The sequence below is a fragment of the Aspergillus wentii genome (genome assembly GCF_001890725.1).
Source record: "Aspergillus wentii DTO 134E9 unplaced genomic scaffold ASPWEscaffold_8, whole genome shotgun sequence".
NCBI lineage: Eukaryota > Fungi > Ascomycota > Eurotiomycetes > Eurotiales > Aspergillaceae > Aspergillus > Aspergillus wentii.
In genome coordinates, this window is record NW_024467839.1 from 2,010,285 (window position 1) to 2,031,399 (window position 21,115).

At 49.4% G+C, this 21,115-nt stretch overlaps 11 protein-coding genes across 11 annotated transcripts; 6 read left to right on the forward strand and 5 right to left on the reverse strand.

The window, feature by feature from the left end:
- Positions 1–104: 104 nt before the first annotated feature.
- Positions 105–1,329, reverse strand: ASPWEDRAFT_176660 (zinc finger MYND domain-containing protein; the record flags this gene model as incomplete). The annotated part of the gene is made up of 2 exons (XM_040831536.1): positions 105–507; positions 560–1,329. The coding sequence occupies 2 exons, from the start codon at positions 1,327–1,329 to the stop codon at positions 105–107; spliced, it is 1,173 nt and encodes a 390-aa protein (XP_040685272.1).
- A 456-nt stretch (positions 1,330–1,785) lies between these two features.
- On the forward strand, positions 1,786–2,601 carry ASPWEDRAFT_176661 (alpha/beta fold hydrolase; the record flags this gene model as incomplete). The annotated part of the gene is made up of 1 exon (XM_040831537.1): positions 1,786–2,601. The coding sequence occupies one exon, from the start codon at positions 1,786–1,788 to the stop codon at positions 2,599–2,601; it is 816 nt and encodes a 271-aa protein (XP_040685273.1).
- Positions 2,602–2,650: 49 nt separating this feature from the next.
- ASPWEDRAFT_32219 (putative MFS transporter) lies at positions 2,651–4,356 on the reverse strand (the record flags this gene model as incomplete). Its single annotated transcript, XM_040833632.1, has 2 exons — positions 2,651–3,924; positions 3,981–4,356. 2 exons carry the CDS (start codon positions 4,354–4,356, stop codon positions 2,651–2,653), a joined length of 1,650 nt encoding a protein of 549 aa, XP_040685274.1.
- Positions 4,357–4,727: 371 nt separating this feature from the next.
- Positions 4,728–5,084, forward strand: ASPWEDRAFT_176663 (uncharacterized protein; the record flags this gene model as incomplete). Its single annotated transcript, XM_040831538.1, has 1 exon — positions 4,728–5,084. The coding sequence occupies one exon, from the start codon at positions 4,728–4,730 to the stop codon at positions 5,082–5,084; it is 357 nt and encodes a 118-aa protein (XP_040685275.1).
- Positions 5,085–5,162: 78 nt separating this feature from the next.
- ASPWEDRAFT_176664 (uncharacterized protein) lies at positions 5,163–5,618 on the forward strand (the record flags this gene model as incomplete). Its single annotated transcript, XM_040831539.1, has 1 exon — positions 5,163–5,618. One exon carries the CDS (start codon positions 5,163–5,165, stop codon positions 5,616–5,618), a length of 456 nt encoding a protein of 151 aa, XP_040685276.1.
- A 408-nt stretch (positions 5,619–6,026) lies between these two features.
- ASPWEDRAFT_142014 (uncharacterized protein) lies at positions 6,027–8,899 on the reverse strand. The gene is made up of 4 exons (XM_040829429.1): positions 8,835–8,899; positions 8,673–8,780; positions 7,938–8,620; positions 6,027–7,884 (listed from the first exon to the last, which is right to left on the reverse strand). The coding sequence occupies exons 1-4, from the start codon at positions 8,841–8,843 to the stop codon at positions 6,195–6,197; spliced, it is 2,490 nt and encodes an 829-aa protein (XP_040685277.1). The 5' UTR covers positions 8,844–8,899; the 3' UTR covers positions 6,027–6,194.
- Positions 8,900–9,702: 803 nt separating this feature from the next.
- On the forward strand, positions 9,703–11,325 carry ASPWEDRAFT_54714 (uncharacterized protein; the record flags this gene model as incomplete). Its single annotated transcript, XM_040838094.1, has 5 exons — positions 9,703–9,832; positions 9,879–10,117; positions 10,170–10,242; positions 10,289–10,919; positions 10,977–11,325. The coding sequence occupies 5 exons, from the start codon at positions 9,703–9,705 to the stop codon at positions 11,323–11,325; spliced, it is 1,422 nt and encodes a 473-aa protein (XP_040685278.1).
- Positions 11,326–11,516: 191 nt separating this feature from the next.
- On the reverse strand, positions 11,517–12,376 carry ASPWEDRAFT_176667 (uncharacterized protein; the record flags this gene model as incomplete). The annotated part of the gene is made up of 2 exons (XM_040831540.1): positions 11,517–12,061; positions 12,118–12,376. 2 exons carry the CDS (start codon positions 12,374–12,376, stop codon positions 11,517–11,519), a joined length of 804 nt encoding a protein of 267 aa, XP_040685279.1.
- Positions 12,377–12,963: 587 nt separating this feature from the next.
- ASPWEDRAFT_45561 (uncharacterized protein) lies at positions 12,964–13,262 on the forward strand. The gene has a single exon (XM_040836568.1). The coding sequence runs from the start codon at positions 12,985–12,987 to the stop codon at positions 13,171–13,173; it is 189 nt and encodes a 62-aa protein (XP_040685280.1). The 5' UTR covers positions 12,964–12,984; the 3' UTR covers positions 13,174–13,262.
- A 1,675-nt stretch (positions 13,263–14,937) lies between these two features.
- On the reverse strand, positions 14,938–15,794 carry nctA (negative cofactor 2 transcription regulator complex subunit BUR6; the record flags this gene model as incomplete). Its single annotated transcript, XM_040828886.1, has 2 exons — positions 14,938–15,191; positions 15,242–15,794. 2 exons carry the CDS (start codon positions 15,792–15,794, stop codon positions 14,938–14,940), a joined length of 807 nt encoding a protein of 268 aa, XP_040685281.1.
- Positions 15,795–17,389: 1,595 nt separating this feature from the next.
- On the forward strand, positions 17,390–20,998 carry ASPWEDRAFT_45565 (uncharacterized protein). Its single transcript, XM_040836569.1, has 5 exons — positions 17,390–17,601; positions 17,663–17,772; positions 17,847–18,232; positions 18,284–18,566; positions 18,624–20,998. Exons 1-5 carry the CDS (start codon positions 17,558–17,560, stop codon positions 20,774–20,776), a joined length of 2,976 nt encoding a protein of 991 aa, XP_040685282.1. The 5' UTR covers positions 17,390–17,557; the 3' UTR covers positions 20,777–20,998.
- Positions 20,999–21,115: the final 117 nt, after the last annotated feature.

The following is a 21,115-nucleotide window of genomic DNA, read 5'->3' on the forward strand; positions in this document are numbered from 1 at the left end:
CTGATTAAGAATGCACATAAAGGCTATGTATTAAGACGGTCAGAAGAACCGACCTTAAATAACACATTATTTTGTAAGAATTATCAAGTTATATGAACCAGACTCTAAGCGTGAACTCCTTGGTCCAATGCATTGAGTGCCGTCTGATAAACGCCCAACTTTTCAGCCCAGTTCGCCCCGAATGCAGTAAGAATGCCTCTCATCTCATCCTTATCCGGCTGCTTGCCTGGACCAACGCGACTGACAATAAAGTCCTGCATTTCGCGGATCTCCTGTACCTTCTCGTTCTCGGCCGTGGTGGCTGGAGTTGGCGACCAGGTTGGCGTATCCTCATCATATTGATGGTGCAAAGCATAGCTTGGGGAACCGGGTTGAGGGCGAAGAAGAACATCCAATCGCTGTTCTTCGCGCATCGAACCTGCGATTTTCCTCCACTGTGGTCCCATCAGAAGTTGAAAGTTTCCGATGGTGTCCTTTCCTGTGATGATCAGACGGCGGACTGGCTTGCTAAACGGTATCACGTTAGCTGTGCAGACAGCTTCAGCACAAGAGCACTTACATCAGTCCTTCATTCCCTCCAGTTGGAAGTGTCAGATTGAGTGACTTGGCCAACTCCTGAGCTTCAGGAACCTTGTGCGCATGGTTGTTGTAGTAGGCGAATGCATCCAAGTTGGAACTGCTGACACTAGAAACAGCCCCTCCAGCCAACGAGGCACAAATCTTCTTATGCTGCTTCCAATCGGCTGTCTGACACTCTCTAGAGCAGTAAACCTCCTTCTTGCACTTGGCACACTGTTTCAGCGATCCTCCCGTCTTGCATCTACCACAGACCTTTCCAGCTTCGGGATTCGGCAAGCCCGCCTGTTTGGTAAGCTCACTGAGGAATCCAGACCAGCACTCGTCGGAGATTTTTTCATGCTCCTTATTACCAGTCTGGACCACGCAGAGCTCTTCTCTCACGCCGATGCTTTTCAGCTTGTCTTCAACAGCCTTGGCGAGTACAACATCATTCGTACCCCACGTCCAAGGAACAGTAGGCTTCACCCCCGCGAGAGGCTTTCCATCCGGGCCTGTCGAGGTCCCCGTGATGAACGCCTTGAGCAGCAAAGGGACGACCGCATCGGCCTTGACGTCCGGAGAAGGAAGTGAGCCAATCTGCCTGGGTCCTTCGACATGGACCAGGCGACTTGGGGGGTGCACGAGATGAACCAGATCGCCTGGTGGGTTCAATGGCACGTGGCGGACGGAGAAGAACCAGTGGTTTGGCAGGCCGGTGGGTGTTTTGGCAACACGGGGGACCTTGTTGAATGCCTCGGCGGCGGCTTCCATGGTGTTCTAAAGAATGGTGTTATTTATGGCGCATTATAAAGTCAATTCGGTAGCTGCTTACCTGTTTTGTGTCTAGAAGCAAAGATGGTTCATGCAGGGGTTGATGAATGACAGTTGTCAGGGAGTGGAGTGGAGATGAGGGGTGCGCCGTTGATGCCTGAGGTCAACATATCATCCATATACATCGTCTGTTCTTTATACAGAATAACTAGGACGCATTAATTATATTAAAATACTCTGAATAGAGATATAGTAATCATCTAGCTTGATGAGATACACAAGGCATCTATCCATTACGTCTGTCAACCCACAGTCTAAACTATAGGATCGTAAGCACTAAGCAGCCACAATGGATTCATCCATATAGGCAGACAAACGCGTCGTCACATCCTCAAATATAAAACCATTCAATTCACAATCTCTAAATCCAAAATCATCCATCCTCATACTCTAACCATGTCTCAACCAGACCTCGCTGCCCTCCACTACATCTCCTCCAACCCCTCCGCCCAAACCACCATCCTCCTCATCCACGGCGCCTTCTGCTCAAGCGAATACTGGGATCTCGTCATCCCCCATCTCTCGACCTCCTACCACCTCCTCGTCCCCGATCTCCCGGGCCATGCGAAATCGCGCTCCATCACGCCCTTCACCGTCGATACCTCCGCAGACCTCCTCGCCCAGCTCATCCGCAAAGAAGCCAAGAACGGTTCTGCCCATGTCATCGGCCACAGCCTGGGTGCGCATGTAGCCATCACACTAGCGAGCGCGTATCCGGATCTCGTACAGGATGTTTTTGTGTCAGGGTTTGCGATTTTCCCGCCTTCCGCGATGGCGGAGTATGCGCCGTACCTTATCTGGCCGGTGATACGGGTGGAGAATATGATTCCGAGGTCTGTGATTAGTTGGTTGATGGATGGGACGGATGTCGTGCGTCTTGATACGAGTGTTTGTACGCTGGATTTGTGTCGTCAGGTCATGGTGGCGCTGAGATCGTCTGGGGAGTGGCCTGCTCCGTGGCGTGCGAGAACGCTTGTCGTTGCGGCGATCAAGGGTGGGATTATTCCATCTAGCGATAATGCTGAGTATGCGGGTAGACTGGCGGAGATTGGTAGAGAAGTCAACCCGGAGACGATTGCTGTCATTCATCCCGATATGAGACATCCTTGGAATCGACAGGCGCCGGGGTTATTTGCAGAGACGGCGCGTGCTTGGTTTGAGCGGAGGGATCTGCCGGAGGGGTTTTTACCGTGTGAAAGTACAGTTGAATAATGTTTGTTCTATATCTAGTATACATTCATGTATATATCAGACCACACTTCTATGAAGTATGTACCCGAGCAGCATCGTAGTCCTCCACTATCACCGTTGGAGGAATCCTAAACGACCATATCGAGAGCCCAACTCCACAAAAGGCCGTGCTCGTCATCATCCAAGCCAATCCTGTCCAAAAGCCTCCAATCTTGAGACCCAGCTGGAATACAGTGGTGATGGACAAGCTGGCAATGACGTTACCGACTGACTGCAGGATCTCGATTACTGTGAATAATCTGGCCGTTTCCTCTCTCTTCACCAAGGTGGTGATTAATGATCGGGTTAGGAAGGTGAACCCAGAACCCGTTGTTTGTGTCATCAGACTGGGGATCAGCATTTCGATGTTCGGGGAGATCCCAATTCCCAGTGTGCCTATTGCAAGGCAAACGATGCTCAAGCGAGCAAGTCGAAGGTCTTTCTCCTTGGCAGTCAGAGACCGGAAAAAGTGCTTCTTAAGGGCTGGAATGCCAAAGAGAAAGAGCGGAATGGACAAGGCAGGTTTGAAGGAGACGAGAAAGTTGGCTCTGGCCAATGTCCACTTGTATCGGAGAGAGATGTACTGAACCAAGAACCAGGAAGAACCACGACTAAGACGGTAGACCAAGAATGCCACGAGTAGAAGAAGAATCTGCCGGTTGCGAAAGATGAATACGTAAGGAGACAGATACATGCGGAGACGGGCCCGGAGTGTAGGAGGGGGTGGCTGTTTGGTGGTGGGTTTGGTTTCTGGCACTTCGTCAACCGTGGCATTGTAATCGTCCTCGTAGTCATGGCTCTTGCGACGGTGAAGCTCCCCGTCTTCATCGGAGCTCATGCGGGAGAGTTCGATAGGTGATTCTGGTTCTGGCGCACGAGGTTTGAAAGCATGCTTTGTCTCCGGCAGAGTCAAAGTAGTCAAAAAGCCCACAGCGGCCATGCTCATCCCGATTAACAGGGGAATCCAAGGATTCATCGCCATCAACCAGGAACTGATTGCACTGGAGATAAAGTCCGCCGCCATGCTGGCCACGCCGAATCTGAAAAATATCGTAGCTCTCTCATCTTCCGTGGTGACATCGGCCATCATAGTCCAAACGACAGCAAAGGTCACCACATGGCCGCCACTAAAAAACCAAGCCAAAGAGCCCAACCACACAGTTCGCAAAGGAAGAGTATCCGAAAACCACAAAACAAGGAGGACGATGGAGATGTTGATTGCATAAGCGGGGATACAGAGACAGATGACAGGCTTCCGGCCCTTTCGATCTGCCAGCAGACCGTACGGGATGGCCATTAAAGCACCTAGAAAGAAGTCCATTAGGATCCAGAGTACGAAGACAGATGATCGGTCAACCCACAAATTAGACCATCGAAGAACTCCATATATCCCTGTATGGCCGCCAACTCGGTCTGCACCTCATTGATCTTGCACAGCTTCTCGTCCACATTCCCATCTGCCCCGATCTGGCTGGGGTCGTATTCGCGATAATGTTTCCGGCAAGTGACGGACTCGTAGATGCGAATCAGGGGACCGCTGAACATGATGAAGCCCATCTCAACCGCCAGCACAATGGCGAACAAGGTCACCATCAGGCGAAACCGGATCTTCTGTACGGAGGCATCGTGGACTTCGTGATTCCCAGGACGTCGCTTTGCATGGCTGTGGTCGGGGCTGTCGGCGGAGAGGAACGGGGCGTCTTCGCGGTCGAAGCGGTCATTGGGATCGGGAGACATGGTTTACCACCATGCCTTTTTCAAGGAGTGAAAAGTTATATATAAAGGCACATGTGAAGAAGAGAAAGAAAGAAAGACTGACAAGAATTACATTGACATGGTGGGCGAAAAGCAAAAGGAATTGGCAGGGCTGCCAAGGGAGAGGGAGGAGGGAGAGGAATACTAAGCGTAATACGTATGGCTTCTCCACATTCTTAGCGTGGGTGTGTTTTAGCAGACATTATCTCCATTAATTCATTCACAGGGGAATTAATTATAAGTGATATGAAGTCAGAATATATGTGTACATATGGAATACATCATGATGATATTATATTCATTGATCCTTGAATTCACTTCTGCTGACAATACAGATCCCTCGTTAGGTAACCATGTCGTCTCTCTACAGCCCACTATCTGATCTTCCAAAAGACCACATCTTACACACCTTCACCACTATAAAAGCCCTCGAGAAAACAGCCGAGAACATCCTCGACAAACTCGACAGAAATGAAAACCAAGGAAACCAATATCTCGTTGTTCTTGGCCTGACAAAGCCTGCATATGCTCGCTTAGCAGGCGACGATCCTCGCCTTGGAAGCATCCCATATCGAATTACGTTGGATGGCTCTATTGGGATCACCAAACTCATCCCCTCATGGTCTCATCAAGCTGTTACCAGTGATCTCCAACAACAGATCCAGAGAATAATAACCACCATAGGTGTCCCATTTAGCGACTACGCATAGCGTCGCTCTGCCATATACACTGGCTTATCATCCAGTACACAAAAAGAACCAGATGAATGTATCGTCCCAGGAAGCAGAATGCCAACAGGGTCAACCCAGGGATGGCCTACACTTGTCATCGAAACAGGAATCTCCGAATCGCTGCCCAGGCTGCGTAACGATGCCAACTGGTGGTTCAACAACTCCAGCGGTGCAGTACGAATCGTCCTTGTCATCGCTGTCAGCAAGGCCAGGAAAGAAATAACCATTGAGAAATGGCAGCTTTTGCCGCCAAATACCCCAATCCCAGTGACTCGTGCTACACTGAATCATATCCGCCAGCAATTGCCGGCTCCAATGCCTCCTCGTGTTCACCAGGCAGCAGGAAACCAGCGCTCTTATAATGCGCAAGTCGTCAAGATAGATGTCGATAATATCACAGGGGCACCCTTGGTTCTTCCATTCCGTGCATTATTTGATCGTCAGCCGCGGGGAAATGAAGCGGATGTTGTTTTGGGGAAGACAGAGCTGAGATACTGTGCGCGTGTTGTTTGAAGCCTAAATCCATGAAGCCATTATTCATACTGAGTTTTATATAGCATTATTCTGTAATAAAGACATTTAATTCATATTGATAATGGCAGTAGACAGCTAAAAGACCCCAACTAAGATACAGTATGTATGTAATTAATCTCCACAGCCAAGAACCATACTGGACTCCTTTTCAGGCACCGTATTTTGGGCAGAGGCAATCCAATAGTCCCTAATAGATTCGATGCTATCAATTACAATAAATATTATTTGCGCTCTACAACTCCTATTCAGCCATCTAAAAGTGACATTCTAAATTCCCATCTCCATGAAACACCAAGGCCAGATTTCCGCAACCAATCACCCCCTCTTTGCGCCCCACGATTAGGCTTAGTCTGACAGTTCAGGTTATTTTAAGAACCGGGCGATGAGAGAAGATGCGAAGAATACAGGAAGAATGCTAGGATCAAATTGACATAGATACATTTCTATACATCTACAGTTATCTAAATAATTCAACAGTCAGTTCAGAATATCGGAATAAAAATGACGCTTTCCTCCCCTGTAGGTGCCTGCCTACTACAATATTACAAGATCCTCTCATTCTGCCTCCTTCTCCACTCCCGGATAGCCCGCTTCCTCAAACAAACTACCCCGAACTTGCGCCATGGCCGAAAGCTCCAGTAAAAACTCATACAGAATGACCACGTTGGTCAATACATGGCCCAGCGATGCGGAGTGGGGCCGTTCATCGGCAATTGCTTCGTCCGGGTTTTCTTCAACCGGTTCGTTTGCGGTTTCGTCCGGATCTTCATTGGCTGAGTTGTTCTTGCTGGGCTCACCAAAATGAAACGGCCTGGCCAGTCGTTTTCGTAGCTCTTCTGCTGCAACAGCCCGTGACGTGGACGATTCGCGCGATGGTGGTACCCGAATTGAGTCGCGCAAGGGAGAGTCTGCTGCGCCTCGCTGCGATGAGGGCGATGCACTATTCTCCAGCGGTCGGGATGTACGACCCCGTGGCGAACTGAAGTCAGCTTCCCAGAGTAATGAGCGCGTCTGCTGTCGCTCTGAAGATGGGGTTCCGGATGCCTGTCGCGGGGTATTGGGAGCTGGTGTACTCTCACCCTCCTGGTGGAGCAAGTCCCTCCGCGCAGCAACTAGAATATCAAAGTCTGGCATCTCTTTGCGCCAATTTTGAATTTGCTGTACAAGGTCCTGCAGAACAGAAGCTAGGGCCGGTGTGTTGGCGCTAGACCACGTTGGCTCCTGGTATGCAAGTATAACTTGTGCCATGGCATCCACCGAAGGTGTAATTTCGGTGGGATACTCGTACTTGGAGGGGTCGACCAGGAGCCACCCATCCAAAGACACGAGATGCGATGAGGCGATACTCATCAGAGTCTCAGTTAGAGCCAAGTTGACAACAACACTGTTGGTGAAAAAGGTTTCTAGGCAACTCAACAGCTCCCGTACAATAGGGTCGTCGAGTCGCAGCTCCAGCGGTCGGTCGTCTTCGATATTTTCCTCATTCACCGGGATGCACAAGCGGGATTCCAGGATATACGACGCATCTTTTAGGTAGTTTTCATAGGACTCGTTTAGGGTGGGATCATCGACAATTGATGTAGCCATCGAAAGAAGGTTCCCCAACTCTGCATTCAGGGCGCCTACAGTTCGCTGCTTCGAGGGCTGCCCAGAAATGGTCCGAATCAGTGATCGGGCGAACGAAGGATGCCGCTGTAAAACAATATTCAAGAGCCTCAGCGTCGCTAGGATCGTCTGGCGGTTCATCGATTGAAGACCAAGCAATGCTAGATCTTTAAGGTTGAAGAGGGACGGTGATGGTCTAGCAGCCTCCTCTGAGAAGGCGGCCAGGACGTCCAAAGACTTTCGTCGGCTGACCGACATGTCCAAGCTTTTGACCGGCTGGTCAGGCGATGCAAGTAGAAAGTGCAGGATGCGATGGACCAGGTCGTGCTGTTCAATGGAGTCGAGAACGCGATATAGATAGGTAAGAACTGCGGCTGTAGAGCCTCCTTCAACATCGGAAGACTCTAGCAAAGATGGGTAGAGGAGTTGCTCCAGGAACAGAACCTGAAAGTGATCCAACAAGGTAGCGTTCACTTCAGCGGATTTGCAGTGATCGATCGTATCCTGCCAGAACAAAAGGTACGACATGAATGAGTTCATAGGTGCACCGAGGTATGGCGGAATGGCGGTTTCCTGCTTAGCATGGTCCGACAGAGCAATAATATGCGGAACATTCTCTTCGTCTGTCGCAAAGGACAAGCTAATGGCAAGTGATTAGTTTGGTTCCATCCCACCTAGCATCAAAAAACTCACCTGCCAAGCTGACTATAAAGAGCACCCAAACCGGTCGCCATAAGGGTTGCGAGGTCACTTTCAATTAACCATCTCTCCAGATGCTTTGATCGGGATGCAGTCTCAATCAGGTAGAGCAAGCCTGTGCGAGCGAAATCTCCTGCGCGTCCTTCATGATGAACATATTCAACTAGTAGATAAAACAGAGGGAAATCATCTTTTCTTGTTTCACCCGCAAACTCTTTTCCAGTGGTAGTCTGTCGCTCACCATCCTGACCGTCGGGCGACCTCGGCATAAACCAAGCGGGCAAGATATTAGGTTGCAGACGAATGTTGTTGGCCACGCCAAACAACAGCTCGACCAATCTTCCCTCAATTTCTTCCGATCGTTTATCAGCGCGGCGGACCAAATCCACAAGGGCGCGGGCAAAAAGCCGATTATCCACGACGCCATCTACCTCCGCGTCGATCAGGGTGTTGAAGAAGATAGTCGCAGAACGAAGCATCCCATCATCATAAGACGACAACGCCAGCTTAGTGACGGTCACGAATATCTGAGAAGAAGACGCATATGCTAGGCAAGGATGAGGAGCTGGGCCACGGGATTCATCGGCGAGGACGGAGTTGAGACGTTCGATGCAATTGCGCGCGTGAGCCGTTGCGGCCTGGTCGCCGGAAGGGGAGTTGCTGGAGCGCCATATTTGCTATGAAGACGAACCGTTAGCTAGGATCACTAAGATCCGATGAAGCATTTACCTGAAGCGTATTGCAAGTTCGTTTGAACGCCGTCAGACGTTCAGTAGGGGAGGTTGCGCGGTAGCTCTTAGTGGAAAGCGAACGGGAGCCGCCAATGAGACGAGACCACTATCAACGATTAGCTGAGGACCTAGATACAAGGAAGAAGGAATTGATACGCACAAAGTCCATGATTCAGTGAGAACAGCATATTATGATTCCATTCTATCGATTAAGGTGGTGGGGAGATAGCCGGTGGAGTCGACGAGGCTGATCGGGAGACGCGCTGTTAGTGCCTCAGGCGTCAGAAGTTAAGGCACCAAGGCACCAAGGCAGGAAGAAATAAGGCACTAGTATCAGGCAGCAAGGCACCAATATGCGAGTGATCAACCTTAATTCTTATCAATAAAAATTGATTTTTATTTTTTCTTCAGCTTCAACAATTGAAGAAATCAAGGAATTGAAGACACAGAATGAGGGATTTTGTCAAACAGTAGTGCCTTTTGCTTCATCCTATGCATGTATGAGCAATCGGTCTGATCTTTTACTTTTTACATAACCTCATCTCCGAGTAGCCTCTGAGGCGAGGCCAGAGCGACATGAGTCACTGTCAATTCTACCTACCAGTATCAGATCCGACACAATGTCAAGATATGTCAAATGATCAAGACACGATGGCCACAATGCTATTCTACTCTAATCAATCTCAATCAAATAAACTCCTCTCATTGTTTCTGCATTTAATGATTAATCCCCGTAAAGTAGACTGCCAAAATCTGCATTCTGCACGTCCGAAGTCGGTCCCACAACCCGCCCTTTTTCCTCGTGGATATAGGCAGATTCTGTACTCCAAGTGGATCTCCTGTTCACGCCAAAATCACGACATCGCTGCGGGGACTGAAAATGCCATGGCATCGGCAGATATTTCAAGGTTCATAGGGACTGGATCCCGGACATGTCATTCAGTTCTTATTTTTTAATTCTTCTTTTCTAGAACATTTTATATATCTCTAGTGTCTCTGTTTTGCCACTGGGATTGTGACTGTTCAGGATGTCGGATTCTACGCCCAAGTCGGGGCTGCTGGGCTCGCTGCATCGCTTTTATAGAGGCACGTTTTATCAGGCGTTTGCGCTTGGTCTTGTGAGTTTTACTCAGCCTGGTATTTGGGATGCATTGAACAGTGAGTCTATCTTATATCTTTTCTTGAACATCGCTGATTCAATCAGGTCTGGGAGCTGGTGGTCTCGCCACTCCGTACTTCGTCAATGCCTCCAATGTCATCACCTATGTGATTATGATCGTCTCTTGCCCGTTGTTTGCCATTGCTGGTAATCGTTTCAACCTGAAATGGGTTCTGGTTTCTGGTACTCTGGGTTATGTGCCTTATTTCGCTGCGCTGTACTGCAACAGTGTGTATGGCACCCAGTGGTTTCTCATCTTGGGATCCGTGACTTGCGGTTTCTCGGTATGTTCCATATCTTCCAGTATGGTTCAAGAGTGATCGCTAACTTTCACAGGCATCAGCACTCTGGGTGTCTGAGGCTGCCATTGCCGTTGGTTATCCCGAAGTTGAAAACCGAGGTTTCTACAGTAAGCACTCCAGGTCAAATCAGCCGAAACCAGCTAACATCAACAGTCGGTATCTGGATGGCCCTGAACAAACTGGGCTCCATTATTGGAAACTCCATCCAACTAGCTCTCAACATCCACGACTCTGAAAAAGGCAGCGTCAGCCCCAACACCTACCTGGCACTCGTCGGATTGAGTTGCGCCGGTCTCCCACTCGCCATGACCATCGCATCACCAAACAAACTCATCCGCAAGGACGGCACGAAACCAACCTACAGCAGCGAGGAGCGCATCTCCGTCAAAGACGGCCTGAAGGGTCTCTGGCGCGCGTCTAAAACAAAGCACATGATGCTCCTCCTCCCCATCTTCATCACCGTCCGCTGGAGTACCACCTACCAGGGCAACTTTCTCACCGAATACTTTTCCGTCCGTGGACGCACTCTCGCCGGCTTCGTCGCTACCATCGTCGGTACAATCGCCACTGTCTTGTGGGGTTGGTTGTTGGATTCACAGAAGATCTTCCGCACGAGAAAGGGTCTTGCCGTCGCAGGGTGGATGCTCATGCTGGCATTTTATATCCCACAGTGGGTCCTTAACTTTGTCATGCAGGATAAGCTGCAGAATACCCACCCGACTCCGTCGTTGGATATCCATGACCCTGGTTTTGGTAAAGCGATTGCCGCGTACATTCTGTTCAAGTATGTTTTCCGTCCCATAGTTGGAATATTCGTCCATCTTACTAACCCACTCTTCAGTGTCGGAAGCAACGCCTCAAACGTATGGACCTATTGGATCCTTGGAACATACGACGTCCACGTTGACGTGCTCGCATACACAACCGGTATTCTCCGCTCAGCAGAGAGTCTAGGTTTCGCCGTCGCGTACGGTATCGGAGCCAGCAGCAACGTCTCTCTCATGGCCAACTTGATTGTGTCGTTTGTCGTGTTCTGGGTTAGCGTGCCTTTCACGACATATGCTTCCTTCATGGTCCAGGAGCGACCAGAAGGCGAGTCAAGCGGAGTGGAAGACCCCGAACAGAGCAAGCAGGTGGACAAGGGTGATATCCAGACGACAGCGGAGGAGCAAGGCGCAGAACGTCGGTGACATGACGTGATCTTGTCAGTTTCAGTTTGTAATTATAAAAGTTGAACTCAGCGCATATACATAATCTGCTCTGATTTGGCACTGCCAATGTACTATTATACCTATTTATTTATATCGTGTCATGATGGGACGAAAGAAAAGAACAACTCGCAAATCGACGTAACATGGATATTACCGCTGGAACTCATCCATCAAGTATCGGCTTCGATGGGGGCTTTGTAGCTCCTCGCTGTACCCAATTCCGATACCGACCGCCCACTCGTACCAATTTCGATCGGATGGCGATACCCCAGCTCGTGCCCAGTGAAGCCTTGGCCTTGAATTTGTTCGGATTGCATCGGGACGCCCTGTGCGATGGCCTTCTTCCGTCCTCGACGCTCCCACAATGCCCATCCGATCGAGGCGAGAGCAATCACCCCAAGCGGCACTCCAACACCCGCCCCGATAGCGGCATCTCGAGATGAAGATCCAGAAGACGAGCCCGAAGAAGAACTGGAAGTCGAATCGGGAGACGATGCATCGGACGTATTCGAGGACTGAGTGCTTTTTTCCGTGTAGTTGGCCAGGGCAGCAGCTCCCACGACGGCACGACCGGTTTCGAGCGTAAAGCTATCTCCTTGCGCGCATGTTGCTTTCCCATTTTCATAAGTCACCGATCCGCAGCACCAATTTGTTGACTTTCCACTGAAGCCGCCCATGTTGACGATAGGGTATCCGGAGTTGCGATTGTAGTCGGCTGGGATTAGAATAGTCAGTGTGTGCTCTCAAAGTGTGAGATTGGACTGCACGTACAGCATGGCGCATAGCACTTTGCCCCCCAGCTCTTGTCTGTACAGCTGCCGCGGGTCAGGGAGAATCCCCGCCAGCCTTGCATATAGCACAGCCCATTCGACATGCAGAGATCGTTTGAGTTGCAGCAGTTGCTGGTTCCGGATGATTCACATGGGACATCATCCGCTGCTATGCTTCCGTCGAGATTATAGCATGTTGTATCGGCCAGAGCGGGGGCTAGCCATAGCAGGCCTAGACAGAGAGAAAGTCGGAGTTTCATGGTGTGTGGATAGATAGTAGCCAGGAGAAGTTCAGAGACAGAGATGGGCAGGTGAATATGGAGAACACCTCAAGTTATATCGACCCTCACCTCAGATTGGAACCAGTTTCGGCCGCCAAGGTTGTCAGAAAAGGAAAATGATGGGCCAACTGGGAATGATCATCCTGGGTGAATAGCCAGAGCATTGTGCCTGCAAATTTCGAAGTTGGGCAAGTCGACTATGGTGGTAGCGTGGCAGTCTAGACTCTAGTGTGTACATTTGATAGAGAGGGGGAAGAGAGAGTGGATACAGGGTCGGTGGCTGAGAGAGACAATCACAGACAAAGTGGTGGTTCGGGTCTCTGATCTTCTCTGGAGTGGGTTAATCACCGTATTTACTAAGTGGAGTGGTCACCTTGGCAATTATGCGGTATATGATTGGTTGGAACTCTGACTGCAGAGTAGAGTACATATCTAAATCAGTTAACTACCTAATGCGGGTGCTGGTATATTCCTACCTATATGCGTCCACTACTCAGCTGTTGTATTTGCTGGGCGCCTACACATACGCGCGCAAGCCCTCAAGCAAAAGGCCCAATCAAGTGTGATATTTAGCAACTTTTTGAAATATGATTCGTCTTTTATGTTCCCTCGATGATTTACTAACAGCGTACAACTCACAGACTTGGTTGGGCTGCCTACGAGGCGTATACCTAGCTCGAACATATGACACACATGGGTCAGGTAAAGAAGACGGAAGGAAAAAAAGAAGAAAACAAGCCACGAACCGAAGAAATGCCAAGAAATCCACTCAGTAGAAGAGGACGACAATAGAGGCATCAACCTAGTAGGGATGAAAAAAATGAACTGAGCTCAGCCCGATTAACGGACAACCTCTCGATCTGGAGTCGAATGCGCTGCCGTTGCCGGATAGGCCCGATTGTGCGATTTTAAATACAATTCTTAGCCATGATCAACTTGTTTTAGCCTCCGTACATACTACTAAGGTAGCATACACAGTCGCAGTTGACCCTCTGTGCGGTCACGTGGGTGAGGGAGCGGAATTACCACCTATCAACGCAGTGAGTCCTAATCTTATAGGTAGCCTACCTAGTTAATAATAAGTTCTGTCTAAAATATCGCCTCTTTATATTTACTTTCTAAAAATTCTAACTTTTATTTCTATAGTAAATTTTGTTAAATCGCCAAATGGTGCACTATTATATTTAAAGGCACAGGATGTTAGATGTACTAGTACCTAGGATAACTTAGATAGGGCTTGCATCAATGAATTACTTAGTCTACTTCCATGGCACTTAGTATGTGATACTCTATGAAAGTCTATCGACCAATAAGATGAGCTTATTTTTTTTTTTCTTGCTTTCCTCTGAGTTTTGTTTTTGCCAATCTTCTTTTATTTTTACCCTTTTTATCTTTATTTATCTGCAGCTAGCACAGGCGATTCTGCAGAAATACAACATACAACGTCCTTTTAGTTTTCGGGGGCCAAAAAGAGGACGCGAGGTGATTGGCTGAAGGGCAGTTAGCCCCTCATATCTACCGCTTCGTGTTGTATTTGGGGCATCAGATGTTGGGATTTTGAATCATCTTGATCAATATTATGTGGACAGTCAGAATATAGATTATCAGAATAATATCAGAAGGTCGTTAATATTGATGTTCAGTGGGTATTATCTGACAGTTAATATAGTAGATATTGAGTCTGCTTGGCAGTCATGGATGCTACTATAGTTATGAAGCAATCACATTATCATGTAGGGATGATATTAGTCTGTATCAATCAGGTTTTCAGTCCATCAAAATCCAAAATAACTACCTACTTCATACCCCATATTAATGTCCACGCGGATATGAAAAACCACAGTACCAGGTTCAAAAGTATACTTCACATAATTCAAACCACCACATCTATGCAGACCAGTAGGATTTAGAATTTAACACGCTTGAATGACATGGCGTTTATTCTATCTGCCCCTGCATCTTCTATTTAAAGCTACATGCGGTCATGCACCAATTCATCTGCCGTGAGCAGTTAGCCGTTCCATCTCGTATTGTTGCTGATTCCCCCCTGAAGTGTCGAGGCAGCATCGGACGTCTTCCGTGACGGGGAACTTCGCCACACGAGGACAGGGGTAATGGGCCCATTGTGTATGTTGATAGATTCCATTTCGAAGGAGGATTAGGATGCTCATTGTTTATTAGGATTGTCTACATTTACTACATGGGTAGATGAGGCTCAAGTAGGGAGCCTGTCATGCCATTACAGAAAGATAGGTATGAAGCATGGAGCAGTGCTGCAAATCGCAGCAGTTGTTGATTGAAACAACCCATGATTAAATAAATAAACCCATTATTTTCGAAAGAAAACCCAGAGAAAAAACAAGGAACCAGAGGGTACCTATTCACATGGAAAGATGAAAACCCAGCCATGTTCACCACCACAACGCCATCAAAGGTATGCGCCAGCTCTCCATTCCAGTCTAATATATATCGCCCATCAATTCATTTGCAAAAGAACAAAACAAGTGATCAAATAAGAAACGCGCGGAGGGTGAAAAGGTTTAGTCGCTGTCATCCTTGGGTCGTCGTCCACCGCGTTTCCTTTTCCCTTCATTTTGGTCGCTGCCGTCGTCGTCGTTTTTCCTTGCGGGCTGGTCGGGAACTTTGGCGATGATGTCGGCCAGGAAGTCCAGCACTTCGTCCTTGGCCACGGCCTGCTTCAAATGTGACGCGGTGACGCGTTTGGAATTGCGATCTTTGGCTTCTTTGGCGGCTTTTGTGACGAGGGAGATCATGAAGAGTTCCAGTGCTTTGGCTGTAGAGATATTAGCAATACTTCATTCATGTTAGGGTGAGGAAACTTACAAACTGCAATGGGAGTAACCTGGGCAACCTTGCCGACATCTTCATCGGCTTGCATGATGCGCTTGATGCGCGCCACGGGGAACTTTGTCTTGACCTCCACATCTGCGCCGGGACGCGATTGCAACGATTCCTCTGGCACAGCGGGCTCTTCATACTTCATTTCGGGGACAGGTTCCGGAACCTCTGGGACGTATTCCGACACATATTCAGGGACGTATTCGGGAACGACCTCTGGGGCAACATCAGGCACGGCAGCCGGGACAGGCGCGACATCGGCTGCACGCGCGATTCGAGACGATCGACGGGCCATATCGGAATCGAAGTTGGCCTCGGTGAATGGGGGGATATATTGTTGAGGGACTCTGGAGGGTGGGGGCGCGGGACGCTGGTACTGCGGGGTGAAGAAAGGCGAGTCGTCGTATGAGGCGCGATGAGCCACAGGGCTAGTGGGTTGTTGGTAGGAGATAGAGTGGGAGACAGGTGGAGGAAACGGAGACTGGAAGGAATTCAAGTCGGGGGAATGAGGTCTGTATGAGTTGTCTTGGTCTGTCATCGCTAAAGAGTTGTTGTCGTCAGCGACAGAGGGCGATAACGCGCGCCGGCCAGGAGGTACCTTTTCGAGCTGAAGAAAAAGCAAGAGAGAAAAAAAAAGAGAGAAAATAGAAATACAATTGTTAGAACATCACAGAGCGATTGAATGGTCGATGGCAGTGGACCAGTTCGAGGGGTTTTGTAGCGTCGGACGCGCGGTGATAGATAGTTAATGATGATGCTATATCGAATGTTTTTGTAGATCGCGCCACGGGTGGCCCAAGCTTTCCCCGGTGTTGAAGGCGGTATTGGTACGGTATTGGTACGGTAAGGTGCGTGTGTTTAAGCAATGGCTGTGGCAGGAGCAAGAAAAAAGTTCTTTTCTTGTCCTCAGCAGAAAAGAAAACGGACCCTTTTTAACCTGCGCTCCGTTTGGCCTCGCGCTAAAAATAAGGATTTTTTCCTGGAAAATTCTGTGTTTTCTCGTGTGCCTTTTCTGTTATTTGTTCTTTTGGGCCCGCGATCTGAAATAGCAACGATGGCTCCATCCGATCTTTGTCTTCATGCAGGCAGTTAATTCCTCTGGTGTTGTTTGATCTTGCTTTGATGCTCTCTCCCTATCCCTCCCTTTCTCTCTACTATTTACTCTACCTTTATTGACATACTATGATGCATTCCTGCTTCCATCGCCACCCCGCCCGTAGAAATGTCCCGGATGGTCGGATCGCTGATTGGCCATCGCCTTTGATTACGCGTGATCCTCGACTGGTCCAATGTCTTTGATATACGCGCTCGTTGGATGATGCCTTTGTGCATCAGGCGGTTCTTTTTCTTTCTGCTCATCTCAGCTGCCTGATGTTGGCTGCCTATGCTGTCCCTGGATCATTTTGATCATACCCCTTCAGCCACAGACTGTCTGCTCGATCCTTGCTAGCCACTCTGGCCAAGGCTGCGAAGAAACAGTCCCAGACGCATTATGATGATACAAGAGCTCCCGAGATGTGGGGGGACGATGGGCATTCAGCTGAAACCTCAAGGTATCGCTGGGTTACATCGATCCTCGAACCAAACTGTTCTGGTATTCTGCATCGGTGACGGTTTAAATAACTTGATCTAATCTGATAGGCGTCTTGGTATTCCCTCGTGATGGCTGTAGGCTGTATTTGATAACTGTCTGTCCTGCCATGCATCCCCGTGTCGAGGCTGTTTCACCTTGCTTCATTGTATGCAAACTGAACACAAGGACAGCTTAATCTTATCAACATGCCTATGCCTACACTCAACATATAGCTGATATAGATAATAAGATCAAATCACAAATATCAAGACCAAACTCAACGGTGCTGCATGTGATCGACAGCTTGGATTAACGTTCACCACGGTTCAAGGATTATTTAGGTTGAAATGCCCATAACGCACAACATATTTCTATCGTATCTAGTAGAGTATATTCCGATATCTCAATACTCATTAATCAAAGATCAAAACTATAATCAAATCAAAACATCGCATGTAGAGCTGTAGAGCATATAATCCGGAGCGTGGTTCTTCCGCTCCGACCTCCGCCGTCTAGACAACCAGAATTTAGTCGACGTTCAGATTCGGATTGCGACAGATGCGGCAATTCCATTCACTTTCCAGCGACTTTTAGAATGGGCGTTGCCTTGTGTTGATGGCAAGACCAGTCATGCCTTCTGCCCTCTCCATCTGGCTCGCTATCTCCTTGTCGTGAGCCTGTTGATCACACAAACCTGTCCGCCTTTGGCCGCTTTGCCTGCATTCCCAATGGCTGTAGCGGACCAGCCTTCGGGCTTAATGGACATCGCGAGGTGAGTCACGTCGACCAGAACGTCTCAAGCTTGGTTACTGATTAGTCTTTTGAATCTGCAGCACCCTCACCCAGGATGAAATCCCTTACAAACTGCGATGCGCTATCTGCAACAAGCTGGCTGTTAACGCCTTCCGGCTACCGTGCTGTGACCAAGCTATCTGCGAAAACTGTGAGCTTGCCTATCCTACACCAACATCTTTCCTTCCACCATAAAACAATTCTTGCTAATGCCAATCTTTGCAGGCCAATCGTCACTTCCGGAAACTTGTCCCGTCTGCGCTCACACCCCGCTCTCATCCGACCTCTGCAAACCGAATAAAGCTCTTCGGACTACCCTAAAAGCTTTCCTTCGTACAGAAGAGAAGAAACGCGAAAAGGACCGCCAATCAGCGACCCCCGCTCTTCCGGTTCCTGCTACTCCTGCAGATGCAACCCCATCTCAACAAGAGGCTCCGGTAATTACGAGTGTTCCCGATAACAATACTGTGCCAGTCGTATCGGAGGAGCGTGCTGTGGAGGCCGTTCAGGAACACCAAGAGCAGCCACCTACGGAAAATGAGCTCGTGGAAGCTAGCACGGAAAATGTGACGGATGCGAATAATGAGTTTCCTGCTGAATCACAGGTTCAGGTAATACTTTCTTCTTCCTATGTTATTAGATGTTGATTAACAATATCGTAGACCGGAGATGGAGATAATACCGCGGCTGATACGCCCAAGGATGATGCGGCGGAGCCGGAAGGGCCCGTTGAAGGGGACCAGGCCGCAGATGCCAACGAAGTTCAACCTGCTGAGCAGGATGTAGAACAAGCTCCCGGTTCAGGTCAGATGGCTCCTAGCGCTATGGCACCCAATATGGCCGCCGGGGCATTTCCCAACATGGCCTTCAACAATGCAACCGGGGAGTTCAACCCAATGGCCCAGTTCATGTCCAATGGCATGTTAAACTTCCAAAACTCTATGGGTATGTTTCTACCGCTTTATTTCAGTGTGGCAATTGCTGACTGACGCCTGCTTTTAGGAATGCCTGGGATGGGAATGGACCCGATGGCCGCGAATCAGGGTATGTTTGGGGGCTACGGGATGAACATGAATGGCATGAACAGTGGCATGAATATGGGAATGAATTTCGACGCTGGTCAGGGGATGTACGGGGGATGGGACGGCTCTCAGAACAATATGTGGAATGGAGGCCCAGATAAATTCAATCCAAATGCTTTCGCAAATGGTATGGGCCCGCAGTACGGGCCCCCCTCTGGATTTGGCGGATATAATATGTCTCAACCCAACGGAAATTATGCTCAAATGCAGCAACAACAATTCCCTAACCAAGACTTTCAGAATGGGTACTATGGTCCCGGGTATGGCAGAGGCAACTTCCGCGGCCGCGGTCGTGGATATTTTGTCCCTGGCGGCCGTGGCCGTGGTGGCTTTGCTGGACATATGCAGGCTAATTACCCCCCTAATGTTAACCAGCTAGGTTTGCAGAACCCGAATTCCCCTAATGTCAACCCAGAGATGCCGTCCGAGGATGGCGTCCATCCTGAATCGGCAGACCCAAGTGCTGCAACTGATCTTAAGCCCGAGGATGAGCAAGTTTCTAGCGTTGAGCAAGAATTTCCCGAAGGCCTACCAAAGGAGACTACGGACGAGACAAATGGCGAGAACCCGTCCGCTGCCATGCATGCTGATGAGCCCTCTACAGACGAAGTCCAAGCAGACGAGTCACAGCTGCGCGGTATACCCACAATTGACAGCCTCGATCAGGCAAATATGGCTCAACCAATGACCTTTGGTCCTATGGGAATGCCTGCGTATATGGGCCCCGGCTTTGGAAGGGGCGGGTACATGAATGGCCCGTTCCCTGGTGGCCGTGGCTTCCCTGGTGCGCCTTTCATGGCTGGGCCTAATATGCAAGTTGAACCTCGAGGACAAGGCGTTGAAGGTGCTCCCGCTGCTCCCCGAGCAATGCGACAAGGCCTTCCAAATACGAGCGTGCTACGACAACGGAACTTCCAGTCACAACAGGGACGAGGATCTGCTCCTCCTGTCAGACCTGATGTCTCCGAAAGTGCGACTCCAGTAAACACTCAGGATGAGTCAAGACCACGATCACAGTCGAGGTCAAGGTCAAGGGCCAGATCCAGAACTCGATCCCGGTCACCAGCCCGCCATCAAGCTGAAACCTACCGTCCCAATCGCCCTCGCTCCCCGAGCGTTAACGGCAATGCAGATGACCGTGAACGAAGACACGAACGACAAAAGAGATCTCGCCGTGAGGACCGTCGTGAAGAGGCATATGCGACAGAAGAGGGTCGCCGTAGCCGTTCCCCCTCTCGCTCTTCTCGAAGATCCTCCCGACGCCGGGAAAGAGACCGGGATAGAAGGAATGGACGTCGATCTCATCGTTCGTATCGCTACCGCAGTCGGAGTCGGAGCGCTAGCCGTCGTGGAGACTCCCGTGCACCTGACCGTCTTCCATCGGTTCCCGAGGAAAACGGTCTGACATCTCGAGACAAGGCTTCTGTGTCGGGTGAGGTAATGGAGACATCTAGTCGCAGCCATCGGCCCACCAAGGATCGTTCTAGTCGCCGTGAAGAGGAGCGAGAGAGGGACAGAGACTCCAGGCGTCGGGACCGGGACCGAGATAGGGATCGTGATCGCGACCGTGAAAGAGATCGGGACCGGGACCGCCGTGATAGAGATCGTGATCGTGATCGAGAGCGATACCGAGAAAGAGAAAAGGATCGAGACCGCTACAGAGAGCGGGATAGGGATCGCGAGCGGGACAGAAAACGATCTCGCCGTGATCGAACCGAGTCACCCGCCGGCAGCGAATACTCCTCTCGACATCATTCCCGACGAATTAAACGAAGCCGTGAAGATGACGTCCGCAGCGGAGACAAAGACAAGGGTTCCTCCAAAACATCTGAACTGGAAAAGGATCCACACACTCTGGAGCGAGAAGCTCGCAATCGCGAGAGACTACTAAAGGAGCAACAGCGCCGCGAAGCCATGGATGGCGGCAGCAAACCCAGCCGCAAACGCGACAGTCGACAGGATCGAACTCTCGCAGGCGGACGACGACTGAGTTACAAATACGAAGACGAGGAGACCGACTCCGCTCGAGCTGCCCGAGTAGAAAAGGAAAGAGAAGCCAGTCGATGGGCGTAAATAGAAACATCTTCTTTTCTTTCTTGATCTGATCTCTTTTGCATTTTTGACATCGAATGGCCATGTATATGGAGCCCACGATATGATCTTTTTTTTTTTTGCATGAATAACCATGGCGTTGGCCCAATTCGATTGACAGAGTAGATAGATCTGCAAATTTAAAAAAGAATCTATGTCAAATACTGTATTGTATCTCATGAATCTCAGTTTAGATTGTATAATTATCTGTTTATCTGTGAAGTCGAGTGTCGGCGGCGGTTTAGTTGTATCCTACTCGATGCATGTATTCCTAACATGATGATTTACTCCATTGCTATGAGTTATATGATAAAAATTCCA